This window comes from Chiloscyllium plagiosum, unplaced genomic scaffold (assembly GCF_037043375.1).
Source record: "Chiloscyllium plagiosum isolate Xiang-an unplaced genomic scaffold, Cpla_swu_hap1 HiC_scaffold_12, whole genome shotgun sequence".
NCBI lineage: Eukaryota > Metazoa > Chordata > Chondrichthyes > Orectolobiformes > Hemiscylliidae > Chiloscyllium > Chiloscyllium plagiosum.
This window is the reverse complement of record NW_028270150.1, coordinates 8693071-8712368: the sequence shown is the minus strand read 5'-3', so window position 1 is coordinate 8712368 and position 19298 is coordinate 8693071. Positions and strand designations below refer to the sequence as shown.

Here is a 19298-nt window from a genome sequence, read left to right as displayed (position 1 = left end):
AGCAACATTCCTGATTTTCACCATTTCATAATCGGTGGCTATTCCTTTAACTACACTCACATTCTTACACACATATTCTCTCACACGCACAGACAATAATACACTCACACACAATCGTACACACACACACATACAAACTAACACAAATATATTCACACCCACACGCTAAACGCACCTGCTCAATCACGCACACATACCGATAGACTCTCACACACACATACACTCTCAGACCCACAGTAAGACACTTGCACACACATAGAGGCTATCTCTCACACACACTCGCACACTTTCTCTTTCTCACAAACACACACTTACAGATACACACACATTCTCTCTCTCTCTCACACACACAAACAAAGTAACACGCGCGCGTACACACACTCACACTTACAGATACACACATACTCTCTCTCACACACACACAAACATACTCACACACAAAGTAACACATGCACATACACACACACTCACTCACTCTCTCTCTCTCACACACACTCAGACACACAGTAACACACATGCGCATATACACAGACACACACTCTCTCTCCCTTTCTCACACACACACACCCACACAAACACATGCACACACATACAGACACTCAGACGCACAGTAACACACTCGCACGTGCACACACGCACGCACACACACACACTCTCTCTCTCTCTCCCCCACCTGGCCTGACTAACCCCAGTTGACCCAGCCCAGGTCTCTGCCCTTGCCCAAGTAACCACTTCACATTCAGCTTACCTTGCTCCGCTGCTCACACTTTCACCCCCTCTCTGATAGGCCACTGTAACCAAAAACAAATGCATCGTGTTAGACACCACACAGTGGGTGAATCAATGAATAATCGCTAGCCCCACATCTCTGTAAATCCCAACCGTTTCATTCCTAGGAGGATTCCATGGATCAGCTTTGGGGAAATGGTATAACAAAGAACTGCAGGGGCTGAGGATCTGAAGCAAACAAAAAGCAGAAAGTGCTGGAGAAACACAGCAGGTCTGGCAGCATCTGTGGAAGGAAAGCAGAGTTCACATTTCGTGTCCAGTGACCTTTCCTCACTCAGAAGTGATTGCCACTGGGAAGTCATCAATATGCTAATATCAGGGGCTGGGGCAAGAAAAGGAAATAGAGACACAGCCCTGAGAGAGAAAGAAAGAATGTTAATCAGAAAAAGGGATTGTTGACAGTAAGCAGGGCAGAAGAGAAGCTAGATAGGTGATAATGGGGCTGTGAGTGGTGGAAAGTAAGATGACTGTGCTGAAAGTGACTCATTTCATAGCAGGGCCTTACCGCCGGAAGGAATCAATATTGACTTTAACAACTTTTGGGTCTGAGCAGCTCCTTCCACATTCCTAATGGAAGGCTTTTGACCAAAACGTCAATTTTCCTGCTCCTCGGATGCTGCCTGACCTGTTGTGCTTTTCCAGCAACACACTCTCAGCTCCTTCCACATCCTACCCACCCCCACACCCTGGGCCTGTTAAGGCATGAGGATCTTTCATCACAGCCAACCCATTTTCATCCACTCACAGTCCCATTAGCACCTATCTATCGCTTCTCGTCTTCCCTGTCTGTCTATCCTTTCTGCTCTATCTCCAGCTATCTCGGAGAGATCTCGGTGTCTATGTCCATAGATCCCTGAAAGTTGCCACCCAGGTTGTTGTGAAGGCATATGGTGTGTTAGCTTTTATTGGGAGAGGGATTGAGTTTCGGAGCCACAAGGTCATGCTGCAGCTGTACAAAACTCTGGTGCAGCCACACTTGGGAGTATTGCACACAGTTCTGGTCACCGCAAGGATGTGGAAGTTTTGGAAAGGGTTCAGAGGAGATTTACTAGGATGTTGCCTGGTATGGAGGGAAGGTCATACTAGAAGAGGCTGAAGGACTTGAGGGTGTTTTCATTAGAGATAAGAAGGTTGAGGGGTGACTTAATTGAAACATATAAGATAATCAGAGGATTACATAGGGTGGACAGGGAGAGCCTTTTTCCTCGGATGGTGATGGCTAGCACGAGGGGACATAGCTTTAAATTGAGGGGTGATAGATATAGGACTGATTTCAGAGGTAGTTTCTTTACTCAGAGAGTAGTAGGGGCGTGGAACGGCCTGCCTGCAACAGTAGTAGACTCACCAACTTTAAGGTCATTTAAATGGTCACTGGGTAGGCATATGGACGAGAATGGAATAGTGTAGGTTAGATGGGCTTCAGCTTCAGTTCCACAGGTCAGCACAACATCAAGGGCTGAAGGGCCTGTACTGTACTGTGCTGTACTGTTGTGTCTGTTCACTCCTTTTCCTTCCCAGCTTCTGTTATCAGGGTAATATAGCACCCCAGGATGCCATATTATGCTGATGACAGAATTAATATAGCATCATAGGGTGCTATGTTACCCTTAGGATGGCACAGTGACTCACAATGCCAGGGATCCGGGTTCGATTCCTGCCTCAGGCAACTGTCTGTGTGGAGTTTGCACATTCTCCTCGTGTCTATGTGGGATTCATAGAATCCATACAATGTGGAAACAGGCCATTTGGCCCAACAAGTCCACACCAACCCTCTGAAGAGTGACCCACTTCCCCACCTATCACCCTGAATAATGCACCTGGACACTACGGGCAATTTAGCATCCCCAATTCACCTAACCTACACATCTTTGGATTGTGGGAGGAAACCGGAGCACTCACAGGGAGAATGTGCAAACTCCACACAGACAATCGCCTGAGGCTGGAATCGAACCCGGGCCCCTGCTGCTGTGAGGCAGCAGTGCTAACCACTGAGCCACCTCTGATACCCCCTGGTTGCTCCAGTTTCCTCCTAAAGGGTAGGTGGATTGGCCGTGCTAAATTACCCATATTGCGCAGGCTCGGTGGGTTAGCCATGGGAAATGTGGGATTACAGGGATAGGGTAGAGACGTGAGACTGGGTGGGTTGCTCTTGGAGGGTCAGTCAGTGTCGACTCATCGCCTACTCCTGTTTTGGGATTCTGTGATTTGGAGCGCCAGCACAGACACAATGGGCAGACTGGCCCTTTTCTGCACCAGTACAATTTTATGATTTCCTAGCTGCTACTGATGAAGGGTCACTGGATCGGAAACTTTAGCTCCATTTCTCGGTGCACAGATGCCGTGTTTCTCCTGCAGCTTCTGTTTTTGTTTGTTGCTGGAAATGATACCAGTTTCTTCTCGTGCTGCTCCTCACAGATTATTTGGTGGTTCCTGAGCCCCACAGCGATGGAGAACCACAGTCCGAACTAAGAACGGGATGAGCACTTCTTCACTTGATCGCCTTAATAGCAGCGTATGTAAATGGGCCTTCTACACAAATATTATGAAACCAAGTCAGAAGCAAGGAATACTGCAATGAGTAACTCAGCTCTTAACTCTCCCCAAAGCCTGTGCACTATCTACAAGGGACAAACCATTGACCATAAACTCAACTGGACTCGCCACATAAACACTGGCTACAAGAGCAGGTCAGAAGCTAGGAATACAGAGGTGCGTTACTCACCTCCTGACTCCCCAAAGCCTGTCCACTATCTACAAGGCATAAGGCAAGAGTGTGCTGGAATGCTCCTCACTTGCCTGGATGGGTGCAGCTCCAACAGCACTCAAGAAGCTTGACACCATCCAGGACAAAGTAGCCTGCTTGATTGACACCACATCCACAAACAGCCACTCTTTTCACATCGATGCTCAGTAGCAGCAGTGTGTACTATCTACAAGATGCACTGCAGGAATTCACTAAAGGTCCACAGACAGCACCTTTCAAACCCGTCACCACTTCCATCTGGAAGGACAAGGGCAGTAGGTACATGGGAATAACACCGGTTGCAAATTCCCCACCAAGACACTCACCATCCTGACTTGGACAAATATTGTCATTCCTTCACTGTCGCTGGGTCAAGACCCTGGAACTCCCCCCAAGGGCTTTGTGGGTCAACCTACAGCACATGGACTGCAGCGGTTCAAGAAGGCAGCTCACCCCCACCTTCTCAAGGGGCAACTAGGGACAGGTAACAAATGCTCATCTAGCCAGGGATGCCCATGTCCAAAAAAAGTTGTTTAACTATGTCAATGTCAGGACCAGTGTTCCCAGTATCAGTGCAGTCCATATACAAGCAGCAATCCCCTTCAAGTCACTAACACAAAGATCAGGCTTCTCTGTCAGACCAGTGCTTATCATGTGATTAGGTTGAGAGAAAAAGTCCAGTCAGCTTTTGTTAAACATTTCCCCTCAGCCAAAGAAACTCCAGTCAAATCACCTAGTCTCTGTGCACACACGCACTCTAACCCTGGTCCATTATGCTCAGTAACATTCTCGGGGTGAGTAAGATGCAGGCAGGTGACAGAAAAGGGCCAGAACATATAGATCTCAAAAGGCTGACAATACAGGAGCAAGTGCAAGTCCTTGGAGAAAGAACAGTGTGTTGGACGTGTTCACAAAGTCAGTGGAGGAATGATGGGCAGAGTGGCCTCTTTCTGCACCGTACGATTCTATGAAGAGACCATTCAACCCATCAGATATTAGCTGATCTACATCAGAACCCCATTGAAATCTTGAGACCTTGCTGTTCAGAAAGGCAGGTTTAAAATTTGACGATGGACTGAGAATCTCACACAGATGTTCATTGTTGGTCAATAATGTTAAAAATTAGTCTCGAAATAAGGTTGAGCCAGAGTTGTGGGGGAAGCTGTCCAGGAGCAGAAGGCAGCATCATAACAGCAAGATAACAACATTCCAGCGCAGGAAAACATGAAAGAAACTGGAATATTTACCTGTCGGTGTGAATGTGAAAGAGGGGACTGAAAGAAAGAAGCAAAAGAGAGGTTATCTGACTGTAGGAAGTGGGGGAGGCATTTGTAAATTGTTGTGACAAAACAAATCTGCAAGATGAAATTCAAACTCATTCTACCTACAGTTCCTCTCCATCCCAAATTCCGGAGAATTCAATGATTGCTCAATCTGTCCATGCACCAATAGAATTTCAGGCAAAATGTGATTAACTCCTCAATCCCATCTGGACACTCAATAATTCCAAGCTCGCTGACAGTTCCCCCCTTATGTTAAGACAGTCAGGTTAAAGAACAGAAACACTGACAGCGGTTCAGAGACACCAAAGCTGCTTGAAGATCCTACAATGGATTCCAGGGCTTCCCCTGACTGCTCTGTCAAGCCAGGAATCCATCAGCCCACCATGAGTAAACAATACCAGTCTTTTCCATCTCTTTCCTCAGCTTGAACCTACTCGTCCATGTTTATAGTCACATGGGAATTCGACATGTTCAAATCTGCTTCCTGCTTTCAATTTGGGAGTCAGATACATCTTAAAAAAAAAAGACTTGCTCAATATTCTAAAATAAGTCAGAGTGTGTTCACCAAATCCTCTATTAAATCAGGAATGGTGTTTACTGTATCCTCCATTAAATCAGGGACTGTGTTTAGTTTGCACAGACACAGTGGGCTGAAGGGTCTGTTCCTGTGCTGTATTGTTCTAAGTAAATCAGGGACTGTGTTTACTGTATAGTTTATTAAATCAGGGACTACATTTATTAAATTCTCCATTAAATGAGGAACCGTGTTTATTAAATCCTCCATTAAATCAGGCTCTGTGTTTCCTGTATCATTTCTAATTCAGGACATTGTTTCACTCTTGGGCCTGAGCTAAAGAAATGAAACAGAATACATTTAAAAATTGACCAGGAAGTGAAGAGAAAAAGGAGTGTCAAGAATAAAAAGATGAAGAGATGGAAACAATGGAGATTGTAATGATGCTACTTGTCCCTGCAGGAGTTCTACACTATTGCCGTTTTATTGTAAAGAGACAATTTGCCGAAGTTTTATATTTTGCTCTCAGGACAAATTGTAAAAGTGCCATATTCAAACAATCACAATCAACTATTAACACCAAAGTTGCTCAATCATGGAATCCCAGCTAACAGTAATTGTTTCCTTTTGTGCTTTGCAAACATTGGCTGGTTGTGTACAGCCTGTATTCTTCATATGTTCAGTAGCTTACATACTGCTTGATTGGATCAGCCAATGGTTGGGACTCAGGCTATGTACCTGGCATCATACTGGCACTGAAACTTATACAGGATGCTGCTTAACTGTAAAACACGACTCACACAAATACCACGCAGTAGAACTGTGAAGGCACTACTAACTACATCAACAAGTTGGCAGCATGGTGCCTCAGTGGTTAGCACTGCTGCCTCAGAGCACCAGGGACCCAGGTTCGATTCTAGCCTTGGGTGACTATCTGTGTGAAGTCTTCAAGTTTTCCCCATGTCTGCATGAATTTCCTCCCACAGTCCAAAGATGTGCAGGTTAGGTGGATTGCCCCATGATGTCCAGGGATGTGCAGGCTGGGTGGATTAGCCTGGGGAATACAGGATTGTAGGGAGGGTGGAGGCTTGGGTCTGGGTGGGATGCTCTTTGGAAGGTTGGTGCAGACCTGATGGGCCAAATGGCCTCTTTCTGCACTGTTGGGTTTCTCTGAGCACTAAATAAAAGATAATCTGTCAAGGTAATAATGTGACTCCTTTATGTTTGTTGGAAGAGACAGACACTCTGAGGGGGGGGGGGGGGGGTCAGTGCTCTGCAAACAAAAGGAATACGTTCAAGTCTTGCTCCTTTTTGAATTACCCAGCAGTTTGAGGAACCCTAGGGCTTTCTCCATAGCAACACCTCAACCAATTAGAATTGACTTGCGAACCAATGAACAGCAAGTTGTTGTGGTGGTTTGAAATTTGGCATTCTTGCATCAGTCCTGATGAGTACCAGGTGGAATATTTTGATGCCAAATCTCTTTCCAGCAATATTTAGGTTCAGTAATACCTAGTGAACTCTCATTCTAACTGCACATAATACATTATTGAGACAGTGCAAGTCACCGCTGAACTCTCTCAGTGAGGAGACTGTCAGTGTCTAAGTGTGAAGAGGCCATTTGGCCCATTCCACCCATACTGTCCACCAATTTGTCTCAACCATTTTTGCAGCTTCTCAGCTTCAGGTCTATGACAAATCCTAAGAACATAAGAAACAGGAGCAGAAGTAGACCCTTTGGCCCATTCAGCCTGTTCCACCAGTCAATAGGATAATGGCTGATCCCAGATGTTCCTCATCTCCACTTTCTTGCCTTTCCTTATAACCCTAGATTCCCCGATTGATCAAGAATCGATCTCAGCCTTAAATATCCACAAGGACTTTGTCCCCACAGCTCTCTGAGGCAAGGAGTTCTAAAGACTCACAACCTTTGAGAGAAGAAATCCCTCCTCATCTCAGTCTTACATTGGCACCCCTTTATTTTGGTGCCCTCTGTCCCCAGACTCTCCAATGAGGGGGAACATCCTCTCAGGATTCACCCTATCAAGCCCCTTAAGAATCCTAAATGTTTCAATGAGATCACCTCAAATTCTTCTAAACTCCAAACTGTTTGGTCTCTGCTCATAAGATAATCCCTCCATCCCAGGGATCATCCTAGTGAACCTTCTCTGATCTGCCTCCAATGAAATGATATCTTTCCTTAAATAAGGGGGACTAGAACTGCCCACAGTATTCCAAGAGTGGTCTTCCCAGTACCTTTTACAGTTGCAGTAAGACTTCTCTACCATTAAACTCCAACTCTGGCTCCTATTCTCCTAAACCCAATCCCTTCAGGGACCTTGACTCATTTCTCTCTATGCAGACCCATCTATCAACACCACTCCTCCTGCCCATCCAGCACATTCTGCTGTACCATGTTTACCCTCCATAACCCCAACCCTCAGCTTCTGTGCCACCTTCTCCAGCTCTCCAATGCCCTCATGTTACCCATGGTTTCCAATGGCCAAATGCCCAATTTGATGTTGAGTAATGAGGTGGTTGCACCATGTTCCTCATTAAACAGGTTTCTTTGTTGTCTTTCTTTTGTATCTCCTTTGATACAAGACAAGGTTATTTATCAAAGGAACACACAGGTAACTGCGGTTACAATATTGTAGAAAGAAACAAAGCAGGATGTTGTTCAAAATTATTTTAGGGAGGGTGGAGGGTGGAGAGGATGAAGTTGGAGACAAACAAGTTGTGTTTGCAATGACAGTATTTCTTTGAAAAAAGAACTGGGGATGAACAATTTGGTGGTTTGATGGGAATGTGAAACGAGCTTTTTAAAAACAGGTGGTTGGGAGTGAGTGAGCAATTAAACAAACGATAGGAAAAAGAACAGAGAAAATGTACAGCCCAGGAACAGGCCCTTCGGCCCTCCAAGCCTGAACTGATCCAAATCTACTGTCTAAACCTGTCGCCCAATTCCTAAGCATCTGTATCCCTCTGCTCCCCACCTACTCATGCATCGGTTTGGATGCATCTTAAATGAATCTACCGTGCCTGCCTCTATCACCTCTGCTGGCAACACCTTCCAGACACCCACTACCCTCTGTGTAAAGTACTTGCTGCATGTATCCCCCTTAAACTTTCCACCGCTCACCTTAAAAGCATGACCTCTCGTTATTGAATCTCTTTATTGGAGGGTTTGAACTACAGGGAGAGGCTGAATCGACTGGGGCCTTCAGAGACTGAGGGGTGACCTTATAGAGGTTTATAAAATCAAGACGGGCATGGATAGGGTAAATAGACAAGGTCTTTTCCCTGGGGTGGGAGGGTCCAAAACTAGAGGGCATAGTGGAAAGAGTTGAAACTTTATTGCTGGAACAGCACAGCAGGTCAGGCAGCATCCAGGGAACAGGAGATTCGACGTTTCGGGCACAGGCCCTTCTTCAGGAATTCCTGAAGAAGGGCCTGTGCCCGAAACGTCGAATCTCCTGTTCCCTGGATGCTGCCTGACCTGCTGTGCTGTTCCAGCAATAAAGTTTCAACTTTGATCTCCAGCATCTGCAGACCTCACTTTCTCCTCATAGTGGAAAGAGACCTATGGGGCAACTTTTTCATGCAGTGGGTGGTACGTGTAAGGAATGAAATGCCAGAGGAAGTGGTGGAGGCTGGTAGAATTGCAACATTTAAAAGGCATTTGGATGGGTATATGACTAGGAATAACCGCAGTTACCTGTGTGTTTCTTTGATAAATAACCTTGTCGTGCATCAAAGGAGATACAAAGGAAAGATAATGAGGAACGTGGTGCAACCACCTCATTACTCAACATCAAATTGGGCCATTGGAAACCATGGGTAACATGAGGGCATTGGAGAGCTGGAGAAGGTGGCACAGAAGCTGAGGGTTGGGGTTAGGGAGGGTTAGCATGGTACAGCAGAATGTGCTGGAATGGGCAGGAGGAGTGGTGTTGATAGATGGGTCTGCATAGAGAGAAATGAGTCAAGGTCCCTGAAGGGGTTGGGTTTAGGAGAATAGGAGCCAGAGTTGGAGTTTAATGGTAGAGAAGTCTTACTGCAACTGTAAAAGGTACTGGAGGGATATGGGCCAGGTGCTGACAGGTGGGACTAGATTGGGTTAGGATATCCGGTCGGCATGGACGGGTTGGATCGAAGGGTCTGTTTCCGTGCTGTACATCTCTGTGACTCTCTGACTCTGAACAGCTGGTATCTGACCTCATTACGAACGCATGTGTCCCTCTTTCATTCTGAAGATGGTTGTGCCCAGGTTAATCTCATGGAGATGATTCAAACTATGGATGCTCTTCACTCAGTCTCTTCGAGTCTGAGGGCATTCACGAGGATAATGATGATGGACGTGAAGAAATTATTCAACTACAGGGAGATTCACAATGATGACCAAGTCTCTCGCACAGATATACAAATGCAGATATGGATACATATACACACTCATATACAGATTCACCTGCAAACATCCATGTACAGGTACGTATTTACAACCATGTTGGCACACGAGAGTGATTCTTATATTGTTTCAGCTAAGGGTCAATACTATCAAGTTTCATAAAGAAAAAAAGAAATTGCTGGAAAAGCTCAGCAGGTCTGGCAACATCTGTGGAGCGAGAAATCAGAGTTAACGTTTCGGGTCCGGTGACCCATCCTCAAATGTACCAGTCTCATGGTTGGCTTCTCTCCTCACAGCTGAGTGAGTATTCCCCCTCCACTTTACTAAACTCACCTCATTAATGACCTGCCCATCCTCCAGCGTGCCCCTCGTGTCTGACTCTCTCTTCATTATACAACTTGGTCCAGTCACAATAACTTCCCACTGCCGGGATATCCCAGAACAGACAGGTATCCCCCTTAGATAGTCAGCGTGCTCTGCATCAGTCCTGACATTTGTCCCTGAGATGGCAGACAGGGGGGGATGGTGGTGTTTTGTGGACAGGGACCTGGAGGCCCTGGTGGACAGTGTGGCATCTCCATCCTTCAAAAACCCAGAATTTGACAATTGCACACCATCGTCGGCCTGATCTGTGGTTGTTGCCTGGGTCAGTGCAGTCTCTGCCATCTGGAGGAATGCCCAGAACTCAATGGCTTGTCAGGGTATGGATCACCATCTGCTACTGACCTAGCTCCCAGCAAGCCTCCTGCTCCAGCCCTCTCGCTATTGCCTGTAGCATCCTCCCTCACTCACTGACACCCACACCCCGATATCACTCTGTGCTGCCTGCTCCCTCACTCAGAACACTCTCCAACTCCCACCAACACTAACAGCTGAGACATCCAGTTTCATCTTCCCTTAATACCCACCTCTCTCATGTATCGGGGGGAAATGCCCACAATACGGCACAAAGAGCCAAGCTGAGTGGTGGACTTTCCAACATTCAGCTCCTCAACATTACAAGGAGAGGGTCCTGACTCCAGCCACTCCGAGTGACTGACGGACTGTGTCTATGTCCCTGGAATGGTCTTATTGACTTACTGGGCTGACATTCTCTGAATGGAGGCTCTCTCTCTCTCTCGACTCGACAGAGGAATATTGGCAACCATGACAAGCTTCCTGGCTTTGTGTCTGTGGCAAAAAGCAAGGCAGGACAGCAATCATGTGAGCCTGGGATCTCCAACTGAGAGAGAGTGAGTGAGTGAGCACGCTGAGAGTGAGTGAGTGAGTGAGCACGCTGAGAGTGAGTGAGTGAGTGAGCACGCTGAGAGTGAGTGAGTGAGTGAGCACGCTGAGAGTGAGTGAGTGAGCACTGTGTGATTAAGTGAGTGATTGAGCACTGTGAGAGTGAGTGAGTGAGTAGTGAGCACTGTGAGAGTGAGTGAGTGAGTGAGCACTGTGAGAGTGAGTGAGTGAGCACTGTGAGAGTGAGTAAAGAGGATGGATATACAGCCTGGTGCACTCCCTGAGCTGGGTGTGTGTCCCTCAGCACACAGTGCCATTCTTGTAGCTTTATAGTGAGAGTTAGCGGGCAGCCTGAGGGGTAGAGTCAGACTGTAAATGGATCAGAGAGGTGTCATGAGGGTTCTTCAAGGCTAGCACATGTCAGATGCCAATGTGCGTGGATGTGGGCTGTGTGTGTCTGGTGTTGATGGAGTGTGTCCTGAGATGTTGGTGCCCAGTGTCTAACATGTAGGTCCTTTGGACCGAGCTATGATCTGACTTGGCCAGGTGCCCACTCAGTCTGGTGAGGCAAGAATTCTCAGCGTCTAGTTTATGGCTGGTGGTGGGATAGATAGCTCCATATTAATGAGGGGAGATGGGCAATAAGTAAGGTCATTAACAAGTGACAATCCCTCTTTAACAAATAACTTGCCTCTGCCTGCTGGGAATCTCATCTTGATGTCCTGAACTCTATTAGAGAACTTCATTGGGGTGGTTGAAATATTGAAATAGGTTCTCCTAGATTCTCACCCAATCCAAACAGATTTCCATTTACAGCTCATGTCATTCTAACGACTATAAGATTTCACCCAGAGATACATTCAGAAATAGGTAAATATTTATAAACCGATATATACATACACACACACATAGATAGTCACGCATACACACTAATACAGAGAGAGAGACACGTGCATATATGTTATTTACAAATGTACACACACAAACATAAGCAGACACACATATACAAACATACACAACTTTTACATTATATACAGACACACACATATAAACACATACACACACTCATGCACATAGATATGCACACACACATGCGAACACACACTCTTCAAAAACATGCCCAAGCACACACACATATGAAGACACATGCACACCCAGACACACATCCACTTAAAAAACACCTAGACACACACACACCCATATACACACTTACCGACAATGGACTATCGAAATTACACAAACTAGGAACATTATGACTGAATGGGTGGAAGAGGGAATCAGGTTTCATTTTCTGTAGAATTTGAAATTAGTTTCAGTAAAGTCAGGGGTCATTTTATTCAGGAGAGGTGAAGGGGAAAAGAGCTTTAGCAGTAATTAATAATTAATAAACAGGGAAATGAAGAGTCCATATCAATCAGGACAAAGATGGAAAGGAGCTGTTAAGGAAATGCAATCAGAGAAAGCCGAGGTAAATTCACAGAGTAGTACTTATGTAACACAGGGAGGTCTAGATCAAATATCAATAAACAAAACCGAGTGACATTAAAACAAAGGTAGAAAAATAGGAGGACAGTGCTGATAGTTTGCTTGGGTGTGTTGTCTGTCTGACACTGACCTTGTTGAATGGATTCTAATGAAGAATCGAAGGCTGTTTGTCAATGTTTGTGGACAGTGTAAAATTAGCTGGTCTGGCGAATGATGCAGGAACCAGACACTGTCAGGACCAGGCAAAACATCAACACAGAGAATCCAGTGTGGAGGCATGTGAGCTCATCCACCATGGGAACAAAGAGATTGAGATTTGTGATCAGGGTGACAGAGCAGAGCAGTGAGCATTAGGATTCAAAGCACAGAAATGACAAAAAAAAATTGAATGGTGGCTTTAAGACAAATTAATATTAGAATGTTGGCCTCAGCTCAGGGGGATTACAGTACAGGGAGTGTGTTGCAGTGAGAGTGAGGGACATGCTAAGGGCCAGGGGAAGCCATAGGGGCTTTGGGTGGTGAGGATGATGTTTTGGGAATTGGGAGTGGTAGGACAGTGTTGGCACAAGGGTGAGAGGGAGGGGCAGGTATATTGGGGGATGGGGGGTAAGGAGGGAGCAGGTGAAGAGTGGGAAGTGAGGGGCAAAGTGGATGCGCGGAGAGGCACCTTTAACATTCACCCCCTCCACCACTGATGCTCAGCTGCAGCAATGTGTCTATATCCAAGATTCATGACAGTGACTCACTGAGGATCCTTACACAGCGCCTTCCAAACCCACGACCACTTCCATCTAGAAGGACGAGGGCAGCAGATACATGGGAACACCACCCCCTGCGAGTTCCCCTCCAAGCCACTCACCATCCTGATTTGGTAATATATCGCTGTTCTTTCACTGTCACTGGGTGAAAATCCTGGAATTGCCTCCCTGACAGCACTGATGGTGTATCTGTGCCTCATGAACAGCAGCAGCTACACACAGGTCAAACCATCTCTACTCTCTTCAACTGGCAGTAAACTGAAAATAATACTCTCACTACACTGAAATTAAATCTCCCTCTACACTATCCCCATCAAATGCTCCCAGGACAGAGAAGCACGGGGTTAGATACAGAGTAAAGCTCCCTCTACACTGTCCCCATCAAACATTCCCAGGACAGGTGCAGCATGGGGTTAGATACAGGGTAAAGCTCCCTCTACACTGTCCCCATCAAACACTCCCAGGACAGGTGCAGCACGGAGTTAGATACAGGGTAAAGCTCCCTCTACAGTGTCCCCATCTAACACTCCCAGGTCAGAGACAGCACGGAGTTAGATACAGAGTAAAGCTCCCCCTACACTTTCCCCATCAAACATTCCCAGGACATGGACAGCACAGGGTGAGATACAGAGTAAAGCTCTCTCTACACTGTCCCCATCGAATACTCCCAGGACAGAGACAGCACAGGATTAAATACAACATAAAGCTCCCTCTACCCCTACACAGTGAAGGGAAAACCATGTCACCTTTCCTCATACCAGCGTAGCTGCTGGTTAAACCGCTGCGTTTCTTTCGGTGTCGGTACAGCCAGATACTGAAGACCATCAGGATGATCCAACACGCCGCACCAATCCCAGCGATGAATGCCGGCTGTTTCACCACATCGGAAATCTGCTGGGATAGGCTGACCTGGTCATCCGACTGCTCTGGGCTCAGTCTTCCGAAAGAATCTGCGGGAGAACATGAAAGCAGGTTCAGAGAAAGCTGCCATTACTGGGGGGTAGTGCCTTATTGAGACCAGCTCATTTTCTGATATAAACAGTCACGCTGCAGTGGCAGGTGCTGCCCACTGGATGATGCAACAGAGTAAGTTTCTGCAGGTTATCCTGTCATGAAAATGACACGTTAAAATATTACAGATCCTTGAAATCGCAAACAAAGACTCAGAAAATGCAAAACATCCAGGAAGAGAAAAATGGAGTGAACATTTCAGACTTGCAATTACCACAAACAATGATTGGTGGGATGAGGACATCACTGGCCAAACTAGCATTTATTGTCCATCCCTAATTGCCCAGAGGGCAATTGAGAATCAACTACATTGCTGTGGGACTGGAGTCACCTGTAGGCCAGACCAGGTAAGGATGTCAGGTAATGACATTAGTGAACCAGATGGGATTTTCCAAGAATCAGCAATGGTTCACCATTAGACCATCTTTCTATTCCAGATTTTTATTGACTTCAAATGTTTGCCATCTGCCATGTCAGGGAGGTTGGGATGTTGGGGGCAAGGTGCTGCAGGTTTCAAATCCATGTCCTCAGAACAATAGCCTGGAGTTCTGGATCACTGGCCCAGTAACATTAGACTGAACCATCCTCAGAAGAGGTGGATAGGACTGGGGACAAAAACTGAGAAAGAGGGTGGGAGAGTGAAGGAGATCAGGATGGAGAGAATGGTTGATATGGATGGAGAGAAACTGAGAGGTAATGATAGAGAGGCAGACACAGGGATAGAGACTGAGCAGAGCGAGACAGACACACAGAGAGTTCAGAAAAGCTGACACAGGGAAAGAGAGTGTATGAGAGACTGAAAGAGACAGACAGGAGACAAAAGACGTGGATGGACAGAAGGAGGCAGGCAGACATGGGGAAAGAAACAGACAGAGAAGGAGACAGAGAGAGACTGACAGAGTCAGACAGAGTGAAACGGAAAGAGAGAAATAAGAGCAGGTTAACAAAGCGAGGGAGATAAACAGACAGAGAAAGAGAGAGAGACAGAGACAGAGAGAGAGAGAGAGAGAAAGAGAGAGAGACAGAGAGAGAGAGATTTAGGGGCACCATTCTTTCTTGGACAGCCTTTCAGCTCAAGGACATTTTTATTAACTGCTGATTCCCAGACAAGATGATGTCAAATTCCCAAGCTGAGATGCCGACGAGGAAAGCATCACAGAGACATAGGCAGAATCAGAAACCAGTCAGTGGCAGTAATGGATGGCTGGTGAGAGAGTGAAAACACTGGAAGATCACATTTACCCAAACAGACAGTGGCATGTTTCAGGCAGAGGGACTGCTCACTGTCAGCTCTGGAACACAGGGTGATCGGGACACACACACTCACTCACCAAGTTGAATGTACTGAGCTTCACTCTTCACCCCATGGCCTGCTCTGTTGCTGGCTGCCACCTCGACACGATAGCGCACCCCAGGGGCGAGAGATGGGATGACGACGGACAGCGCTGTGCCCACCACTGTCCGGTTAATGTGGTAGCGGCTCTCATTCCCCAGGCACCAGACCTACGGCAGGGAGCAGAGAGAGGGTTACAGCAGCTTTCAGCCCCATGGTTGTCAGTTTACCCATTAACAGCACACACTTACGCTCACACACACTTACATTCACACACACTCACACTCTCACACACAGACTCACACACACACACATTCACACTCACACACACTTACACACACCCACTCACATACACACACACACATTCAGGCATATACTCAAACACTTTGCACACACAGACACATACTCACACAGACACACTCACTCTCACACATCTTTGTGCACACGCACTCAAACACACAGAAGTACAGTCACACACACACACACACACAAAAGGTTCCCAATGTTACTAGTGGATAAGTCAGATCGCAAAAGGAAACCTGATTTGATGGATCATTCCCTTTTATTTGAACATGGCAATCATCTTGGGGTCAGTTAGCTCAGTTGGCTGGATAGCTGATTAGTCATTCAGCCTGATGCCAACAGTGTGGTTCCATTCCCACACCGGCTGAGATTACCGTGAAAGACTCTCCTTCTCAATCTCCCCCCTCACTTCAGGTTAAATCGCCACCAATCATCTCTCTCTAATGAGAGAGCACTTCTCTGGTCTGAAAAGACTGTGGTGACTTTACCTTTCATTGAAACAGAAGCACAAGGCTGAAGAATCTCTTTTACAACAAATGTTTATTCCATCATGGGGAAAATGGTAAAATGAAATAAACAAAGCCACCAAAAATATAACACAGTTTGAAAATTCTTAAAATGCAGTTAAGTTTTCATCTATTCCCATCCCCATCCCTATAATGCATCAAATCCAGAGAGTTTACTGCTCTAACTCAAATCTTTAAGTTTGACTCAACTGGTGCTTCCCAATTCTTTCATGTAAATTGTGAAATCTTCTTGAATGAGTAGTCATAAAACTGAGAGCTTAGACTTGCTCAGCTTTCAATCACCTGCAGATCTTGATCCAAACACTGCTGACCTAGTATTTGCACAAACTAAACATTCACATTGAGGTAACTTGTTCCCTGTATTATACAACATAACTTCTAATCAACTTGTGTAGAAATGTTAATACACACCTCTGGAGCAGGTGGGAATGAACCGGATTCCTAGGCTCAGAGGTAGGGACGCTACCACTGCACCATAAGTGCCCCTTGAACTACTTAAAACTCCTTCCTAGGGAAAAAAAATTGTGCTTCTGACTCCAGTCAAAAAATGTAATCGTACACTAAAACTAATCCTTCACTACCCACAGCTGTACACAAGGTGGAGTGGGATGCCTCAATGTTGACATTCCTGGTTGTAAACTGATATTACCCATTTTGGAAAGTGTTCTGATCCTTTAACCTAACAATCACTGAGATCACCACAAAATGTAATTAAAACACACAGCATTCCCTAATTTACCCTGCCTGTCCACTGAACTGAAGCCCATGACTCCATTGTCAATTGTTGGAAAAACACATCTGGTTCTTGAATGCTCTTGAAGGAAGAACATCTGCCAGCTTTGCCTGACTGGCTAAAGGCAACAGGCAGCAGCAACTGGATACAGAAACACAACGGCTTTCTTCAGGTGTCTTCACTCAATCACCTGTCCTTTCAGCAGGCCAAAGGTTTCTCAAAGTGTCATTCACAGCCACATGATCATTGACTACCAATCAGCAAGTTGTTGTCAGGCTGATGGTCTTTAGCAGATATGATTGGTCACAATAGCAGCCGTAGTCAGATCCTATGGATTTCTCTGGAACTCCCTCAGTCATCGGTAGCACATTGTGTCACCAAATCTCACAAAATTTTGTCTCCTTATCGAGAGACTCCAAATGATCACTTTCAATGCCTTGATGCTTCCTCAAAGCCACTCCTCCTTGCTCTATCTCAATGACAATTCACACCCCAATGGTTCATTCTCTTTTCCTGCGTCTGCCCTCCTTTGGATTCTTCAGGTGGTATTCCGGGACCAACCCAAGGCACAATTTCAGTTCTTTCACAGACAGCTACCTCCACAAAGCTGGCTTTGCCCCTAGTTTTCACTGAACTCCAAGCTCTCAATTGCACCAAGCAAGTACTGCTTGTGGAGAAAGTGAGGTCTGCAGATGCTGGAGATCAAAGTTGAAACTTTATTGCTGGAACAGCACAGCAGGTCAGGCAGCATCCAGGGAACAGGAGATTCGACGTTTCGGGCACAGGCCCTTCTTCAGGAAAGGGCCTGTGCCCGAAACGTCGAATCTCCTGTTCCCTGGATGCTGCCTGACCTGCTGTGCTGTTCCAGCAATAAAGTACTGCTTGTGGGCTTCCTTCACCCCCATTTCCAGTTACCAAATAGCTCCTGGGGCTCCTGTGAGTCCCAAGATCCTCACAACCAACATTGACCTATTAGAAATATGGAGGAACATTCTTTGGTTCCTCCAAAGTTGCAATAAGCTACCATTGCCTTCTCAGCTACTCAGGACTTCTTACCAGCTTTGATTCCTAAGATACTGCAAGTAACAACACCTCTGCTTCCCATGGTCTCTTGCCCTTGCCTCTTGGACATTGGACCACTGGAAAATGAGGCTGGAGAAGAACAAAGAAATGGTAGATAAACTGAACAGGTACTCAAGAGAATCAGGGGCAGAGGTGAGTGTAGCGGCCATCACTCAGGAGGAGGTGCTGGAGAAGCTGAAAAGTCTGATGGTGGATACATCACCTGGACCAGATGGGCTACACCCCAGGATTCTGAAGGAGATAGCTCAGGAGATTGTACAGCCATTAGTGGTGATCATTCAGGAATCACTGGAGTCAGGGAAGGTTCGAGACAACAGGAAAATGGCTAATGTAATTTAAGAAGGGAGGGAGGCAGAAGACAGGAGATTAGAAGCTGGTTAGTCTGACCTTTGGTGTGGGTAAGATTTTAGAGTCTGTTATTAAGGATGAGATAGTAGAAGGTTTGGAAGTGCATGGTAAAACAGGGCTGAGTCAGCACAATGCAATTCCTGACAAATCTGTTTGAATTCTTTGAGGAGATACATGCACATGAGACAAAGGAGAGCCAGTGCAGGTGACCTGTTTGGATCCTGCCTCTTACTCCTGTCCTTCCTGCCACTGGAAACAAGTTCTCACAATCGAATGTCCTTCATAATTCTGAATATCTGCATGGGATACAACCATAAGGCGTTGGAGCAGATATTAGGCCATTCAGCCCATCCAGTCTGCCCTGCCATTCAATCACAGCTGATAAGTTCCTCATCGCCATTCTCTCATGTTCTCCCCATAACCCTTGATCCCCCTGACAATCAAGAACCCATATATCTCCATCTTACATATACTCAATGCTCTGGCCCCCACAGCCTTCTGTGGCAGTGAATTCCACAGATTCCCCACCCTCTGGCTGAAGACGTTTCCAGAGCCTTGTAGAGCTTCAGAAGTACGTCTCTCCTTTTAAATTCAATTCCTCTCAAAATAAATGCCATCATTGCATTTGCCTTCCTAACTACTGACTCAGCCTGCAAGTTTACCTTGAGAGAATCCTGGACCACAACTCCCAAGTGTCTCTGCACTTCAGACTTCTGAATTTTGACCCCATTTAGAAAGTAGTCCATGCCTCTATTC

General features: G+C 46.1%; 1 protein-coding gene across 5 annotated transcripts in view; it reads right to left on the bottom strand.

Moving 5' to 3' along the window:
- Positions 1 to 19298, bottom strand: part of robo1 (roundabout, axon guidance receptor, homolog 1 (Drosophila)) — a 768177-nt gene that overhangs the window by 46438 nt on the left and 702441 nt on the right. For 4 of the 5 annotated variants that reach the window (XM_087992440.1, XM_087992443.1, XM_087992442.1 and 1 more), the window contains 4 exons: positions 15547 to 15718; positions 13951 to 14154; positions 4780 to 4806; positions 749 to 791 (listed from right to left, as the gene is read on the bottom strand). In XM_087992440.1, the coding sequence (XP_087848566.1) occupies positions 749 to 791; positions 4780 to 4806; positions 13951 to 14154; positions 15547 to 15718 (446 nt within the window). The remainder of the gene's footprint in view (positions 1 to 748; positions 792 to 4779; positions 4807 to 13950; positions 14155 to 15546; positions 15719 to 19298) is intronic. The other variant, XM_087992441.1, reaches the window with a different exon arrangement.